The sequence below is a fragment of a genome, unplaced genomic scaffold, assembly GCF_019419815.1.
Source record: "Pyrus x bretschneideri cultivar Hongxiangsu unplaced genomic scaffold, Pyrus_bretschneideri_v1 Contig68, whole genome shotgun sequence".
NCBI lineage: Eukaryota > Viridiplantae > Streptophyta > Magnoliopsida > Rosales > Rosaceae > Pyrus > Pyrus x bretschneideri.
Window position 1 is genome coordinate 1,001,849 of NW_025999807.1, and position 18,700 is coordinate 1,020,548.

The window sequence follows — 18,700 nt, forward strand, 5'->3', positions numbered from 1 at the left end:
CTAGCCCCCTTCTCGCTTAACTTCGGAGTTCCTACGGAACCCGAAGCCAATGAGCTCCCAAAAAGTCTCTTGCTAGGTAGGGATAGGAATATACATTTAAGGATCACTCCCCTGGGTGATGTGAGATGTTACAATCCAACCCCCTTAGGGGCCCGACGTCCTCGTCGGCACACACGCGACCAGGGTTAGGCTTTGATATCAAATTGTCACATCCCCGCTCGGGGCGGACCACTTCCCGGGCCCACTCCACCACTGTAGCATGATATTGTCCACTTTGGGCTTACCATTCCCTCATGGTTTTGTTTTTGAGAACTCACGAGCAACTTCCCAGTGGGTCACCCATTATGGGATTGCTCTAGCCCTCTTCTCGCTTAACTTCGGAGTTCCTACGGAACCCGAAGCCAATGAGCTCCCAAAAGGTCTTGTGCTAGGTAGGGATGGGAATATACATTTAAGGATCACTCCCTAGGCGATGTGGGATGTTACATATAACCCATAGAATCTCGATTACAAAATATGGGCATTCCACTCAATCAAACACAAGCAAAATAAGGTTTTAGTTATCAAAATTTGAGCACAAGTGTTCCGTTCAAAAAGCGCATGACACGTTGAGATCAACTACACTTTCCATGACTTTCCTTGTTTGGTTGGAATCTTGTACCTAAACCTATTTTCATTTCTGGTGGCTTAGTAAGGTTGAGGTTGTGATGTAGAAGCAGCAACTTGAATCGTGCTTGAGATAAATGCCCTCCTCTTGTAACCTAAAAAAGAATCAGTTAAAGAGTTAGCATAAATCCAATTGAAATATAAAAACTTCACTTGAGATACATGCATTCTTCTTGTATTTTCATTTAAATCTATAGAATAGAAAAGGGTGTACTTACAGATAAATTTGTCGTCCTTTGAGCTTGAGATTGAGATTGAATTGGAGATTGACATTGAGCTTGAGTTGGAACTTCAGATTGATTTTCACCTTGATCTTGCTTACCCCCTAAACCCAATGATGTTAACAATAGTTTATTTCAATTTAAATAAAAATAAGAACTTAAATTGATGCTTTCATCACCCCTATTAACTTTGGAGCTCCTATGCCTTTTCTTGCTCCTCCATTTTGTCCCCTTGCTCCTCTTCTTCTTCTACCTCCTTGTCCATCCATCTGCAATAAAGTTGGGAATTTGAATGAAATCATGTGAAACTAAAAGAACTAAATTAAGTTCAAGTGAAAAATATGCGAATAAGAGAAATCGATTACATGAAAGTGAAATACATGTTCATTGTTGCGGCAAGTTGCAGAGTTATGACCATCAACCTCACAAATGTTGCAACTAATAACAATGCCATATCTTCTCAACTTTGTTGCCCTTTCTAGTATCTCATCAGCTTCCTTTTTTTCTCCTAGTTTTAGGTCTCCCCGGTTGTTTGTGATACATAGGGGGCTTGATGGGCACCAGGGTTGTTTTCCTCCACTCTTTTGAACTAGGCATAGGAGAAATGCATCCCTCATAGGCCCTGTCATATGATGGCCTCTTATAACAAGAATGAACATAATCAAGTGGGTCAGGCTCTATCTTGCCTATTGCAGCAATAGCATTGGACATGGGATTCTACATAAATCCCACTTTCGACAAGAACATGTATGACCTTCCAGAGCAACAACATACATACCACCATGAAGATGGTTCACTTGCTACTTTCTCCCACTTAAAAACAGGATTCTCACCTTGCAAGTCAGTTTTTACTACCATAGTACTACCAGGATTTTTTCTATTTATCTCATCACAATAATCCTACATCTTTGCATACTGCTCTTCAATACTACCATGTGTCCTCCTTTTAGCTTTTCTCTTGGCTTTATACACAAGCGTCATGAATGCACCAACACTCATATTTGGATGATCTCTGAGCTCTTCATCAAATCTTTCAGCTAGCCAAGAAGAAGTGGCATACTTTGTCTTTTGCAATCTTCCACAAGTATGTCATGGCGTAAATGTGTTAATCCTTGTAGCCGACCCCCTCCCTACATGAGCTGCATATAGTAACCAGGGGCATTTTATTTTAGGAATTCCTAAACATGATACTCGAACCCTAGTTCGGTCGTTGTTATCCCAATGCAATGGCCTACTGATAGCAACTGAATGATACCTTACAGCCTCCCTGCATGCCTTCATATCAGGAAACTCCATACCCATATAAAAGTTTGGATTTAACAAGTCAGTTTCTCTTCTGAATTGTTTAAACCTTGGAGCTTCTCTCTTTCGTCTAACCTTTTTCACAACAATACCTTCTTCATCTGAAGGCTCATCTTCATCAAGACTTACCAACTCCTCTGAGTTGTACTCATCTATAGAAACTTCACCATGCTCTTTATGCGATGCCTCAGAAGCCTCATCAACCACAAACCTCTCAAATAAATTATTATTTTTCACAGCTTCAGTATCATTTTCAGACTACACATAATCAGAGTCAACATATAAAAAGTCATTTTCACTTTCCTCTCTTGCACCATCCTCTTCCTCTATATTAAACTCTGATCCCACTTGATCATCATCACCATCTTCATTTTCATATTCATCATCAGCATCTACATCAAATATTTCTACATCAACTCTTTGATTCACACCAACTTCAACATTTACACCTTTTTCACACTCTACTGTAGCATCTACAAAATGGTTGCCTAAATCAGTTGCCAACATCAGTTCAAAAAAAAAAAAAAAATTCAATTGCCAACACTTGTGTCTCAAACCAATTATCCTAACCTTACCCCATTGACCATTATTTGTCAAATATAAAATTTGAACCCTAGATGAAGGTACATGAGAAACAAATTCACTAACATAGGCATCTGCAATAAGTCGAACAAATCTCTACTTTGTCTTCGTAGTGAAACCCTATTTGTAAATGGTTGTAGTCAAGTGGTACAACCACATCATATATGTTTAGCATAGACATTAAGTTAGCGTCCAAGTTGTTCACCCACTGTACAAGACCACCGACATACTTTCCATCTTTAAGATAACCTCCATAGTGAATCTCTATTGTGAATAAATCAGGCTTAGCTACAAAAGTAAAAACACATGTAAATAAAAATCTATTTTTGTTAGAATAATGAAATGTCCAAGATCCAAATCCCTACAATGTAAACAAACAAAAAAACATAACACAACACATCCCATGGAGAGTATTGGAACCTACAGAGTGGTATTATAAGTTTTTTCATCGAAAACTCGAAAAGAACTGATATGGGAGGACAAAACTAACTAGAGCAGCTGCAAGGTAGTAACCAACCAACTCATAAATTGTTGAACGCATCATCTACAATTACAATTGTTGCCGTGGTAAGGTGCACATGCTTTTCTTTAAGACCACATATATGTTTGATTACCATTTGAAAACTATTGGAAGAAAGAATGGCAACTAGGGTTAGGTTAGGTTGCATGTTCACCGTACAAAGGATTTTAGGGTGATAGATAGTGTTGTCAATTCCCTTAATTCAAGGGATGTGTCTCTTGTTGTCAATTTCCTCAATTTGTCTTATTTGTCTTGTCAATTCCCTTAATTCAAGGGATGTGTCTTATTTGTTCTTTTTTTGTTAGCTTTAGACGTAAATCAAGGAGGGATAGGTAGTCTTGTTTTCTTCCCTCTAGCACATATATATTGCTATCTCTTGTACCTGATTGTTTTATGATGAATATACCATTCACAAAATACAATATGGTATCAGAGCAGTGACCCTAACCGGCCTGTCTCTGTGGTGTTCTCTTGAGAGATTTGTGAGCTTCTTGTCCTTCAATCATGGCTGAAGAAAGCTTAGTAAATTTGGAAGGAGACGGCTTTCATGCTACTCCACCATCACCACACTCAGATATTGATATCAACCCAAATCAACGTCTTAGTTCTGTCTTGCTAAATGAGTTTAACTATCTTCCATGGGAGAGAGCAGTTTCTCTTGCTCTGGGAGGACGATCAAAGCTTGGTTATGTTAATGGTGCTATTCCAATGCCTGAGACTACCTCACTGGAGTATGATGCTTGGCTATGCAAAGACCAGTTGGTCATGTCGTGGCTACTCAATTCCATGGATCGTAAGATTGCAGAAATTTTTAGCTATGCTGAATCCTCCATGACTCTTTGGAAAAATCTTAAGGAAATGTATGGAAATCAGAACAATGCGGCTAGAGTGTTTCAGTTAAAGAAGGACATTGCTGGTTTGCAATAGGAAGGGAAGCCATTTGTGCAACATCTTGGAAAGCTGACCACTATGTGGAACGAGCTGAATGTGTATCGACCACACACCATCGACGCTGCTGTGCTAACTAAAAGAGCCGAGGAAGACAAAATATTCCAACTCCTAGCAAGCCTGAGCCCTGAATTCGAAGATCTTCGAAGCCATATCCTCATGAATCCCGACCTGCCTTCTTTTTCAAGTGTGTGTGCTACAATTCAAAGAGAAGAGGTTCGAAGGAAAGTCATGACTTTGGACATGAAGGCAAATATACCAGAAGCTAGGGCTTACTTCTCTAACCAAAAACTTGGTGAGGAGAGAGGCTACAAAGGAAAGAAAACTGGCTTAAAATGTAGCCATTGTGATGCTGGTGGGCACTCAAGAGATTGATGCTGGATTCTTCATCCAGAGTTAAAACCAAAGTTTCCTAGGGATAACAAAGGTGTCTCGAAAGGCTCGTACAACCTTTCTTACAAGGCAAATCATGTTGCCACAACTTCTTCTGATGGAGCACTGAAGTTCACCACTAATCCAGCTGCACTGATCAACGAGTTTGCTATGTTTCTTCACAAGAAACAAGGTCTTGGAGATAGTGAAGGACCACTAAATCAGTGTGACAACAATCAAACTGCACTACTAGGATAGTTTGCTGGCTTCCTGGCTGGAAATGAAGGCGTGGTACAAAGGGACATCTCAGGTATCTTACACTCCTTCTCAACTGCTCTCAACATTGGTAATGTGCATGATTATTGGATTATAGATTCTGGAACCACTGATCATATGACTAACAAGTCTACAAACTTGCATAAATTTGAAAAATTTTCTATTCCATCTCAAGTGTCAGTTGCCAATGGAAAAAATGCTATGGTTGTGGGAAAAGGAAAAATACATTTGATCTCAAGTGATGTCGAGTCTGAGGCTCTTTATGTTCCCTCATTCCCTTTTCAACTTTTATCTGTTAGCAAGATCACAAACTCATTAAATTGTCTTGCCATTTTCTCTCCCAAAAATGTGATCTTTCAGGATGTAGTCACCAAGAAGACGATTGGTGAAGGATTTTTCTTAAATGGTCTCTACTATCTTTCCAAGCATATTCAAGTTCCCAAGGGTTTTCAAGTCACTTCAAGCTTAGCTCAAGAACAACAACTTTGGCACCAACGTCTAGCACATCCTTCTGAAAAAGTTCTATCCACCTTGTTCCCAAATATGTGCAAAGTTACAAGTCCTTGTGATGTTTGTCATTTTTCTAAGTTTACTAGATTACCATTTACTTCCTCTTTGTCTAGGGCTAGTAACCCTTTTGAAATCGTGCATTTCGATGTTTGGGGACCAACTATAGAGTCTTTTGATGGATACAAATATTTTGTAACTTTTGTGGATGATTTCACAAGGATTACTTGGTTGTATCTTTTGAAATTTAAAAGTGAAGTGATGGAAGTTTTTCAAGATTTTCATAGACTTGTGGCCACCCAATTTGCTTCAAAAATTCATATTTTACGATCAGATAACGGCACAGAATATATGTCTCATAACATGTCACACTACTTGAGCACGCATGGTATATTACACCAAACAAGCTGTGTTGGAACACCTCAACAAAATGGGGTGGCCGAGAGGAAGAATAGAGATCTACTTGAGAAGACTAGAGCTCTTATGTTTCACATGAATGTGCCTAAGAAGTTTTGGTCTCAAGGAGTTCTTACTGCGGCATATCTCATCAATAGATTGCCTAGTAAAGTGTTGAATTTTAAATCACCTTATGAGGTCTTGAAAAATAGAAAGATCAACTTTTCCCATTTGAGAGTCTTTGGGTGTACATGCTTTGTTCACATTCAAACTCAAAATCGTGACAAGCTAGACCCAATGGCTGCCAAATGTGTCTTTCTAGGTTATTCATCTACCCAAAAAGGTTACAAGTGCTATAATTCAACAACTAGAAAAATGGTTGTTTCAAGGGATGTTAAATTTGAAGAACATGTTCCTTACTTCTCACAATCACTGGATTACTCTAGACAGGGGGAGCATTTGATGGACTTATTTCCTTTTCTATATCCAAACGGAGAAGATGCAACATGCACTCCTAGTGATCATGTGCCGGATGATGTTAACCTTTACTCGGTGGAACATCTTGAAGATGAAAACCCTTCCTCATCGGAGATTCACACTGCACCCTCCAGTGATCCTTCTAACCATGATGTTGTTCAAATACCTGTAGTTCAATCTCCTACAGTTCGTCGCAATCCTGCACGAGAGAGGAAACTTCCATCCAAGTTGCATGATTATGTGACCTACACTGCCAGGTATCCCGTGACTGATGTTATTGATTATAGCAAAGTCTCATCTACTTTTGCTACATTCCTAAGTGCCATTAATGAAGCTCGAGAACCTCAAAGTTTTCAAGAAGCCAATCTTCACAGTGAGTGGAGAAATGCTATGGCATAGGAGCTTCAAGCCCTCCATGAAAATAACACATGGACTATAGTGAAACTTCCAAAAGGAAAGAAGGCAGTGGGGAGTCGTTGGGTGTACAAAACTAAGTTTCATTCAGATGGCATAATCGAAAGGAATAAGGCTCGCTTGGTTGCTCGAGGTTTTACACAAACCTATGGCGTCGATTATAAAGAGACATTTGCTCCGGTGGCAAAAATGAACACTGTTAGAGTATTGTTGTCGGTTGCAATTAACAATGCATGGCCTCTCTTTCAAATGGATGTTAAAAATGCTTTCCTGCATGGTGAACTTGAAGAAGAGGTTTACATGAAGCTACCCCCAGGTCATCCTCAATCAAACAATCCAGAAATGGTGTGCAAACTCCATAAATCCATTTATAGTCTCAAGCAAAGTCCACGTGCATGGTATGCCAAGCTCAGTCATGTTCTGGAAAGGGTTGGTTTTTGTCGAAGTATTGCGGATTCTTCCCTATTTGTTCGTTCCAGCTTAGTGGGTAAACTAGTTGTGCTCATTTATGTTGATGATCTAATTGTGACAGGTGATAATATGTCAGAGATTAATGCTCTTAAACAGTATCTCAACAACAAGTTTGCTATCAAGGATCTTGGCACTCTCAAATACTTTCTGGGCATCGAGATGGCACACTCTTACAAGGGTTTCTTCCTCAACCAACGTAAGTATGTCATGGATCTTCTTCATGAAGCAAAAATGACAGATTGCAAGCCTGCTCATACCCCCTTGGATAGCAACTTGAAGCTAAAAACTCACGGTGATCCAGTTCCTAATTTAAGTTACTATCAAAGAATGGTTGGCAAACTCATTTATCTGACTATCACACGTCCTGATATATCATATGCTGTCAGCATTGTTAGCCAGTTTATGCACTCTCCAAGCATGGATCATTTGAAGATTGTTCATCGTGTGCTACGTTATCTCAAGGGTTCCATTGGTAGAGGAATTCTTATGCGCAACAATAGTCACACTCAGATCTTAGGCTATACTGATGCTGACTGGGCAGGCAATTCTCTCGATCGCAAGTCTACCACTGGGTTTTGTACGTTTGTGGGAGGCAACCTAGTTACCTGGAAAAGCAAGAAACAAAGTGTTGTTGCACGCTCTAGTGCAGAGGCAGAGTATCGTGCTATGGCGTCCACTGCTTGTGAACTTATTTGGCTCAAAAGCCTTCTGTTGACTTTAGGTTTTCCTCATCAACAACCCATGTCCCTACACTGTGATAATCCGGCCGCGATGCACGTTGCATCGAATCCTATATTCCATGAGCGAACTAAACATATTGAAGTTGATTGTCACTACGTCAGAAATCAAGTTCAGTCCAAGGTGATCGACACTCACTACACGCGCAGTCATGATCAACTTGCGGATATTTTCACAAAAGGATTACCCTCTGCTGATTTTCAACGTCTTTTGTTCAAGCTTGGATCAATTAATCCCTTTGATCCAGCTTGAGGGGGAGTATTGGAAGAAAGAATGGCAACTAGGGTTAGGTTAGGTTGCATGTTGTTGGAACCCCCAGTCCCACATCGGACAGAGGGAGAAGAGAAGAGTGCTTTAAATAGAAATATCCCTCTCTAACTAACATCGAGGCCTTTTGTGATAAAACCCCACACCTGAGGATTGTGCAGGTGGTTAAGTAGGGACAGTATCGGTGTTGTTGGAGTGGGCCCTCAACCCGTCGACCTGAAAATTTCTACATGGTATCAGAGCCAGGAGGCGGGCCTGTACTGCCACGTGATTGGGTGGGTCCCCATTGGCCCCACGTGATTGGGTGAGTCCCGACATGGCTCCACGTGGTTGCCGATGTGTGGAAATTCATGTGTGACCCATAAGTGGGGTCTCACGTGCGGGGGAGTGTTGGAACCCCCAGTCCCACATCGGACAGAGGGAGAAGAGAAGAGTGCTTTAAATAGAAATACCCCTCTCTAACTAACATCGAGGCCTTTTGTGATAAAACCCCACACCTGAGGATTGTGCAGGTGGTTAAGTGGGGACAGTATCGGTGTTGTTGGAGTGGGCCCTCAACCCATCGACCTGAAAATTTCTACACATGTTCACCGTACAAAGGATTTTAAGGTGATAGATAGTGTTGTCAATTCCCTTAATTCAAGGGATGTGTCTCCTGTTGTCAATTTCCTCAAGAATGGCAACTAGGGTTAGGTTAGGTTGCATGTTCACCGTACAAAGGATTTTAGGGTGATAGATAGTGTTGTCAATTCCCTTAATTCAAGGGATGTGTCTCTTGTTGTCAATTTCCTCATTTTGTCTTATTTGTCTTGTCAATTCCCTTAATTCAAGGGATGTGTCTTATTTGTTCTTTTTTTGTTAGCTTTAGACGTAAATCAATGAGGGATAGGTAGTCTTGTTTTCTTTCCTCTAGCACATATATATTGCTATCTCTTGTACCTGATTGTTTTATGATGAATATACCATTCACAAAATACAATAAAAACCAAAAAGAAATCTCATACAAAGCTATACAAGAGAGAAAAACCATGTAAAGCCAACATCTACCTATTAAACAAACAATTACAAAAGGGATATAATATACTTGCACTACTTTGGACGATTCCCCCCGTCTTGCACCTCCAGAGGCATCTTCAACTCTCAAAACTTTTTGTAATCTTACTGATTTTGTCGAACCCACCATGAACTAACCATGAAATCGACAAAGGCAATGTCAATTTCCCCCAAGTTTCAGCGAACACCCCCTTTGCAAATAGCCTGAAAACTCTAGATTTCTAAACAGGTACAGTGCAAATACGCAATTGGGCCTCAAAGAATTGTCACATGTTGTATACATGCTTCTACTTAACAAAAATTTAGATGGAATATATGAAAAATCTAACGGTATGGGATAAATCGGCTTAAAAAAATACTAATTTGAGTCCTTAGTTTTCCAATAGAAAAGTTTAGGAGAAAAATCGATAGTTTATTCTATTATATTGTAGGTACAAATTTATTAAGAGGGTAGGCGACGAATTCTTTACCACACAATTGATTTTTAAAAGTCAATTGGAAATTAGACAGTTTCAATAATGGTACAACATTTCATAATAAAAAAATAAAAAACCAAGAAGGTCCGACTAGGAAGGACAACTGGTCCTTCCATCTATTCAAATTACACATTAATAAACATGTCATTAAATTAAATTGGGACCTGCAAGACTCTAATCCCTTTCGCTTTCATCTACATGTCTAAGATCATGTGCGGATTGGGTCTCCAAATGGATGCCCCTGGTCCCAAGTCCCAGTCCAAGTTCAGTCCATGTCACCAAGTTCGTTATCAGAGGAAAATTACAATTCTCCGCACCTTGAAATCATCGGAGAAAGTCACATCCTTATTGAGTTTTGTCTCGCCAAAACCCAACTCTTGAATCTTCAAAGGCCTTCCGTTACCATCACTGTTACTCGCACCTCAGCGAAAACCCTTCCCTGAATCCCTTCTCGCTACTCACCTACACACACTTCACAGTCCAAGAAACCCAGGTACGTATGGCCTCCTCCACCTCTCTCCTAATCTTTTTCTGTTTTTAATTTTTGGGTTTTTCATCTTGTGTTATTTGAAACTTTGGTTGATTCAAAGTACTTATCTTGGAATTTGTAAATGTGCATTTTAATCGTGGGATTTATTGCTTGAAGTTGGTTTTGTAGAATTTCTGGTTTATATTTTGTTAGGAAGGATGGATTGTAACTGTGAATATATAAGCAAACTGCTGAATGCAACACTGAATTTGAATGACTGAGAGATGTATGTTGTGGTGAGGTTATTGGATTTCTTGGAGTGATGCAATTTATTATAGAATATTTGGTGGAAGTAAATTGTAACAATAGTTCATCAACTTTAACTCAATTGGAGTAATGGTCTCTCAACTAAAAACATGTGCATTGGTCCCTTAACTCATGAAAATATGCAGCTGATTTTTTTCGTCAACTCTGTTAGAAATTTGTCAAAATGAGTCACGGTGGGAGAATTATTGCTATAGTTGGGTTAAAGTTAAGGGATCATTCCTCTAATTGGGTTAAAGTTGAGGACCTTTACTACAATTTTTCTTATTTAGTTTTCCATATTTACCCTTTGATTCAGCCTCACGTGCATGACATGTGATTCATTTTGACGGAAGTTCTAAAGGAGTTGACAAAAAGGACCATAGTTGCACGTTTTGATGAGTTAAGTGACCAATAATCATGATTTTTAGTTGAGAGACCATTACTCCAAGTGGGTTAAAGTGAAGGGACTGTTGCTACAATTTTCTCTATTTGGTGGACATGGGGTTACTGTGGGCTAAATTATATTGCATTGGTATCAGAATGGAGTCTTGTGGGTATAAAGGAATGGGGAGTTCTTGGAATGAGTTAATAATTGTGAAACATGCAGGTAGAAGTTTAGGTGAGTCGATATGGATGGATCATGTAAACGTTGGCGGAGTCAAAGATAGATAAGAGAGAATATTAAGTTAGCTACTTTCTTGGTCCATCAATCTCTGCCATGACCGGCAAGGGACTGAATTTGGAAAAAGGGTTAAACTTCTGTGTTCATCTCGGGATGAAGCATCCTTGTTGAGTTTTGTATGTAAAGTGTAAACAATAATGTTGTACTTCTTAGGGCTGATTGCTCCACTATAAGAAAACAGAGGCAAAGAAACTTCAGTTGGAGTTGAAGGGTCATATGGACATGGGAGGGCCCAAGACACACCCTTGGTGTTTCTGAACAGAGTCGCACAGAAAGAGAGGAAGGGCACTGCGGGAGAACCCATATGGTTGATATAAGATTCATGAGTTCTGTTGCATGTGATGTTTATGTATCTATAATTTGAATGAGATTCTGTATGCTGTGATGGTAGCATATACTGGAAATGAAAATGCACTAGAAGTTACGATTGCATGAGTTGTTTCTTTTCATTTTTCTTTTCCGCTTTTATTTTTCTTCATTCACTGATGCTTAAGATTGTATCTCTTGTCAAGCTGATGATGTATCTCGCATGGAGACTAGTTTTTCATCTATACTTTCTTTTTTGGAGTAGTGGTTTAAAAGGCGATGGTTTTCCAGTATAGGGAGAATGGAAACTAATGGTAGCAATTCTAATTCTCAAGAAAATCAACCTTCAGATGCTTCAAATATTGCTAGTAGAGGGAAGCTTAATGAGAAAGAAGTCTTTGTTAATAATGGTACGTATCTTTCACGAGAATTAGCCTCAGCCAGAAAAATTAGGAGCTAGTTTTACTTGTTACAAAACCTGAATTTTTCTCTTTAGACAACAATGAGTGTTTTGGTGCACGTTGATAAAAGTGTGTTCAACCCTTATAACAGAACTCTTTTATTGTCAAGTCTTTCTCTGAATTGATGGTGTGAATAATAGTGGTTGTTTAATTTAGTGATCGTAATGGGGTGGGTGATATATAACATGTCAGAAGCATAATACGTAAGAACTTTCCCCTGACATTTAAAACAAGTCATTTGAATAAATCAGTCGGAAGAATTTTCTTCAGGAAAATCACTAATATCTCAAGATTAAGACGGTGACCGCTGCTTGAAAGTTATCTAACCTACTCATGGGCAACTGTTTTCCTCTTTTATAAGTTTTACTTATTTTCTCCTGTTGATGATTGAATCAAGTAAAGTAGTATCTTATATTATGGATGACCTTATGATGCAGCTGAGATAGCTTGGCATGAGAAAAGAAGAGAATGGATCGGTGATCAGTCTCAGAAATCGCAAAGAGCACCAAGAGAACCAATTATGAGGTACATTTTTCTGAATTTACTGTCAGATTAGCATTTCTATACCAACAGACCACATCAGTTCTCCCGGTCACTTCTCATATTTTATATTGAATATTTTTTATTCACCAGCACAACCAAAACATACTCGGGTTTATTTGGAGTTGTAGGTTGGTGAGCTATATGCTGATAGCCAATATATGGGTAAATCTGATGCATTCCTCAACAATTGTGTTTCTGTGTGTTGACATAGGAATCTTTAAGTGAGAGATTAGCGGTAGAGGATTTCCATATCACTAATGATTTTAGAGTTTGAACTGCCATTTGAACCAGATCTTCTACAGTATTTTGTATTGCCATTAACCTTTTTTTTTGCCTTCATTCCTTGAACTGTTCTCCAATTGAAATTGAAATCTGAGGTTGAAATTGCATTATATGTTATGTTTGTAGAGCTTTTGCTCCTTTGGGGACATCCAGATAAATTCAGATGATCATTATGGAGCTTTGACATATTTTCACGTAGTGACAGACCTTGAGGAAACTAATTTGGCATATGTGTTTAAAATGATTTGATCTCGGTGAGAAGAAAAAATGATTTAGGAAATGCAGAAGACGTTTCACTTGCATTCTAAGATTTGATTGAAGTATAATTCGCAATGTAAGTGAAGAAATCATATGCTCCTAGAGTTGCAGTTCATGGGCGCTATCATTTATTCGCTATATGTGTTCTGTCATATATACTTGTGTAGTGAGTGTGCAACTCTTAAGTTGTAATGTGGAATCTTCTTTTTTCAGCTGGACAACAACGTATGAGGATCTTCTTTCATCTACTGAACCTTTTCAGGAGCCAATACCTTTAGCTGTAAGTTTCTCCGATTGATTTACTTTTCTTTCCTAATTTGGATTGGTATCGATGGGAACAATTTGAATTGGTACGTTATGCAGGAAATGGTGGATTTTTTAGTTGATATCTGGCAAGAAGAAGGCCTCTATGACTAATTCCTTGTCCCTTCCATTAATACAAGGTTTTTGGTTTTTTTGGTTCGATTCCTAGTGATATCGGTAGTTGAATCCATCTGATTCCAAATGTTATTGTCCAAGCAAAGGCTCATATAACATATCAGTATCGCATCATAAATTTTTCTTACCAATTATTTAGACCCAACGTGGAATTTAGTTTTAGAAGTCTAAATAGAGATCTTGTTTTGTTTTACGCACAAGTTTACCTTTCTCGCTTTGCTCTCCATGCTCGTAGTAGTCATTGTAAGATTAGGAAAGCAGCCATAAAATCTTGGGTGTAACCGGTGTTTTATCACTCACTTTCAATCCGTCATATCACATGATGTGGGAGATAGATAGAGGGTGGTAAGTCATTGATTATACGGTGGAATCTCTCCTATTAGAGGATTGTTACTGTTCTTGACTGTTAATGCTTGTTGGTTTGGGAATTATTTTTCGCTCCCTGTTTGCCCTCCTTACCTCCCCCTACTTGTTTATGTCCTTTAATTCACCGTTAATTTATTCAACCGTATAATTTTTTAACGACATGGTTTCTTGTAGTTAAAAGGTGTTTGGTGCCAATGATGATATAAAAATATACAAATTTATGTCCAATCATCCCATAAGATGAGTATTGACTGACTTTATAACCGCAATCAGCCACCACCTTTTGGGTTGGAAACGTCAAGGTGCCCTAGTCAAAGCTTATGTAGAGACTTTTGGTTATTGGACTTGTATGAATCCTCCAAGCGAAAGCAACTCATACAAATAGAGTTTTAACGAAAAGTTCACGGTATTGTTCACTTTAACGAAAATTATATTTTTACACTAAAAAGTCAATAGTCAATTATGGTACTATTCATTTTACCCTTTATTTTGTCCTTATCATTAAAACTCAAAGTTTTCAAATTCTTTTCATTAGTTTTCTTTATATAAAATTGGTTCACTAATATCGTGGCATTTAATGCATTGACATGCGCTTTATTTGGCGATGAACCAGTTCCATGTAAACCCTCTCCCTCAAAGCCTGAAAGTGTTACTATGACTTACATCTGCTACTAACAATGAAGGGTTACTGAATTTCCAGCATTTTTTTATTTGGAAAGAAGAAGATTGTACATGGGAATCAAAGATCTACCTTTTGGTTCAATCGCTTTCAGAAATCACCTGCATATAAACTACGAACTGCCTTAAGCGTTTTATGCGGATCTAACTGTTCAGACAATGTTCATATCGATTTAATTGTTCAGACAATGTCTATGTCAAAAAAGTTGTGATGAGTTCAATACCATCGCCATACCATTTATGATGCCTGAAGCCATATGCAATGGGTCTATTGGGACCAACTTTAACCCCTTGGAGTAAGTCTCAAAATTCCCATCTATTCCCCCCACCATCCACCTCCCATCAATTCATTCCAACTCTTGTGCTAAAATGGGGCTAAGTGTTAGAACTCAAAAAAACCCAAATTCTGGACAAGATTTAGCCCAAAATTAGTGGAGCCCAATGTGAGTCTGGAACAAGAGAAGTGAACTGGACTCATCAAGCTAAGACGCACGCACGGCCCGCACACGATTTCTTGCCCAAAAAAAGATCGAATATAATTTATATTTATTGAATTCAATGGATGAGATCAAATATAATTAAATAACGGTAAAAAAAAAAAGATTTAACGGTCTAAATTTAAATCTAATGACTAAAATAATTCTAAAAAAATTATTTAACTCAAAATTCACCCAAAAACTCTATAAATACCTATGTATTTGTTCAAGCATCCACATAAAACTCACTTTTCTTCTATAATTCTTTCAATTTTTCTTTTCACCATCTTCCAAGACCATTTCTTCCAATATTCAAAATTTTCAACATGGCAAAAGATCATATTAGAGGTCGTAATTGGTCATTTGAGGAAGATGTTGCTTTTATGCTTGACATGAGTTTCTATTAGCGAAGATGGTGCCATTGGCATGTATTAAAATAAAAAGGTTTTGCGGGCTTGCTTGGTATTGTGTCATCTGCATTGCGAAACTATGCCTTTTTCTATCACCCGTTGATAAGATATTGATGATTTTGAAGGGAAAAAAAAAACTACGAAATTTGGATGATTGGTGAATATGTTGTGTGATGGTTAGATATTCAACCTATGCTTGTATAGAGGATGATTGAAGGTTTGTGTTTCATGTGTGTAGGTTTGTGTTTCATGTGTTTTATATGTATTTGGTACGTGTTTCGTGTGTTTCATGTGTTTGGTGTGTTATATATCTTTATCATGCGTTTTGTATGTGTTTCATATGTGTTTTGTGTGTTCCATGTGTTTTGTGTTTATACATTTCTATCATGTGTTTCGTATTCTTCTATGGTGTTTAATGAGTTTCATGTGTCGATTTAGTGATTTTTCAATATTTTTCAGAATTTAAATATTTTTAGGTTAAAATGTTCATAAAATTAATTTAGGATAGTCCACATAATTTTTTTTTTGTTTTTTAAACAATAGCCTAAATTCATTGTTTAATAATATGAGACTAAAATTTTAGGCCAGAAGGGTTAAAGTAGAAAAACAGTTTCTGAGTTAAAACCTAAATTTTCTGAGCTAAAATTTTACGTTTTAACCCAAGAGTTAGAGATAGTCTAAGAGAGAGAGCTTTTAAGACAAGTACGAGTCTCAATATTACAAATAAATTGCCTTCGATTCCTGACGCTGGTGAATTGCACGATGGTGGTCAGGGAGAAACTATGCCTTTATGAGTTTTTCCGGTCTCCGGAAGGGTGGATTGCATGTGAAGTCACCAGCCGGTCTCCTTTAAAGAGGGGCGCAAAACAAAAAGTGTGAGTGGGTAAAAACAAGGCTTTTCAAAAACCATTTCATAAACAAGATTCTAACCCTTCACCGTAAAACCTGTATACTTCCCATAAAACATAATATACATATATATAAGTCATGCTCAGAAATATGCCATGCCAAAAGCCTCGAAATAAAATGCAAGTGCTCAGGTAATGTCAAATCAATGCCATGTAATCTGTCAGCCAGAGTCACCTAACGTGACCTGTACGGCTAAATCTAGAGCTCAAATCTCCATCTCAGTAACTATACTTGAACACGAGTCGGAACCACCTAAAGTAGTTTGTACGACATGACTGGGTGTAATATAAGTACGCTCAAGTGCTACGATCACGTGAAGGCTGGGCGAATAATCGCGGGTCACCTACGAGTCGAAACCACCTAAAGTGGTTTGTACGACAGGACTGTGCACCTAATTTGTATCCAAGATGAGCGTGTGGTGCGGGAGGTGAACATCACGTGAAGGACTGTGCCCAGCTCTGGGCGGGAGCACTAACACCGGGGTGCAGGTTATGAGCTCTCTATGCATCTCAAATCACTACTGAATATAAACATAAATCATAACTCACCTGCCACTTACCTGTGCGTCCGCAGCACCAAACATATAAACATATGCGACTAATAATAATGCGTAAATAAATGGCAAACAATAAGCATGGTGTATAAACGTATAAACGTTTCGTTTCACTTTCTGGGAAAAGTATAAGTATGTAGGTATATACGGAAAACCAAAAGCCCACTCACTGGTATGTAGAAGGTCGTAACCCCCTTGCCTTTAGTGACCGCACTCGTCCTCGGGATAGGTCTCACCTATATGCGAAACAACTATAAAAACGTTAATTTCAAAGCACATAACCAATATCACGAAATAACTTCTCATACAATGCTCAAATGGGGCGTATGAATACACCAACGTGATCTAATCAACCTCAGGAACATCTCTATATTTTTAAAATAATTTTTCGACGCCACACGCGCCGGCCAAGGCACGTGCCTGGCACACTGACGGCGTCAGTTAACGCCGTCAGGAATATTCCGTTAACTTTGACGGATTCCGTTAACGCTGTTAGGAATATTCCTTCCAAACTGACGGAATATTCCGTCCAAACTGACGGAATATTCCGTCATCTTCTCCGGCAAAGCTCCGACGCAGTCGCCGGCGCCGGAAAATCGGAAAAAACTTTAAAATCTTGTATCTTCTTCGTTTTTCAACCAAATTTCACAAAATTGGTACCAAAATGAAGCTTACAACAAGAGGAACAAATCCATACCACTTTCAAGCACTAAAATCCACGGAATCTCGCCGGGAAAACACCACCAACTCCGGCCAAGCTTGTAACTCACGATCTCGACGTCCAAAACCTTCAAATGAACCACCCCGAGCCTCCTAAGGACCTCACCAAGCTTCCTACAAGCTTGAAATTCCCAAAAACACAAGAATTAACGTGTTCATGAACAGTGACCAAATCGGGGTGAGAGGAAGCAGAAAAAATGGTTTTTGGGGCGGAAGGAAGGGTGGTTGCAAAGTCCCCAGGTCTCCTTTAAAAAAAAAAAAAATCAAATGAAAAATTATAGTTTTTTATTCGTGAACAAGTAATGAAGAGGGCCTTCATAAAACTAAAAAGAAATTAAACTTTTTATTTGCTAGCATTTTCGTTCTCTAGTATAACAAAAATGTGAATTCAAGTCGAGTTTGTAAAATAAAAATTATTAATTTGATCTAAAGGGATGAGAGCACATAGTTCTAGTCTACTTGATTGAGTCCAAGTCTACAGATTTGTAAACACTTTCTCAGGTTTTGATAGTTCGTAAACTCATTTCCATTTCTAAAAATAATGAATTAAAAATCATACTACAGTCTAATTCTTTCCCCTTTGTAATTCAGAAATCTGTTCAAATCCTAAAAATAACGAATTCACAATTAATTTATTACTCGCTGTCGTAAATTGGTTTGCGGGAATACAATGTAGAGAATGTTGGAATTAAAGTATAGAGAAAATAGAGAACAGAGAGACACAAGAGAGAAAGTGGAGAAGAATCAAGATCTCTTTCCTTCTTATTAGAGTGCCTATTTATAGGCGTAGAATTTACATAGAAAGGTATTCAACTATTAAGATATTACATATTGACCTAGAATGTGAAAAGCCACGTAGTAGTATTACTTATAACACTGCCCCTTGATGTTCACAAATCAATAGTAGTTGCCTCGATAAAACCTTGCTTGGAAAACCCAATGGGAAAAAACCTAAGCAAAGGAGAAAAATTGGGCACCCTAATGATGAAATATTGATATGGTGTTGGATGCACATAATGTTGCCTCGTTAAAACCTTGACAGGAAAATCCCAGTGTGATAAAAACCTAGTCGAAGGGAAAAGAGCACAATGCACGTATATGTCTATTTATAGCATATTGTCGACTCTCCCTAATGGACAACTACACTTGTCTCCCCC

At 38.4% G+C, this 18,700-nt stretch overlaps 1 protein-coding gene across 3 annotated transcripts; it reads left to right on the plus strand.

Moving 5' to 3' along the window:
• Positions 1-9,691: 9,691 nt before the first annotated feature.
• Positions 9,692-13,826, plus strand: LOC103952265. Of its 3 annotated transcripts, none has more exons than XM_018648697.2 (6): positions 9,692-9,956; positions 10,159-10,179; positions 11,715-11,859; positions 12,348-12,435; positions 13,207-13,273; positions 13,357-13,826. In XM_018648697.2, the coding sequence occupies exons 1-6, from the start codon at positions 9,885-9,887 to the stop codon at positions 13,408-13,410; spliced, it is 447 nt and encodes a 148-aa protein (XP_018504213.2). In that variant the 5' UTR covers positions 9,692-9,884; the 3' UTR covers positions 13,411-13,826. The 3 variants fall into 3 exon arrangements, 2 of the variants coding, with proteins under 2 accessions (XP_018504213.2, XP_048429379.1); XM_048573422.1 differs by having other exon boundaries at positions 9,694-9,956; positions 11,741-11,859; XR_007254161.1 differs by lacking the exons at positions 9,692-9,956; positions 11,715-11,859 and having other exon boundaries at positions 9,965-10,179.
• The last annotated feature ends 4,874 nt before the right edge of the window (positions 13,827-18,700 follow it).

Coding starts and splice junctions, on each gene's coding strand:
- LOC103952265 (XM_018648697.2), top strand. CDS start 9,885: ATGTCTAAGATCATGTGCGGATTGGGTCTCCAAATGGATGCCCCTGGT. Junction 10,180..11,714: donor TCACAGTCCAAGAAACCCAG/GTACGTATGGCC, acceptor TTTTTGGAGTAG/TGGTTTAAAAGGCGATGGTT. Junction 13,274..13,356: donor AGGAGCCAATACCTTTAGCT/GTAAGTTTCTCC, acceptor TACGTTATGCAG/GAAATGGTGGATTTTTTAGT.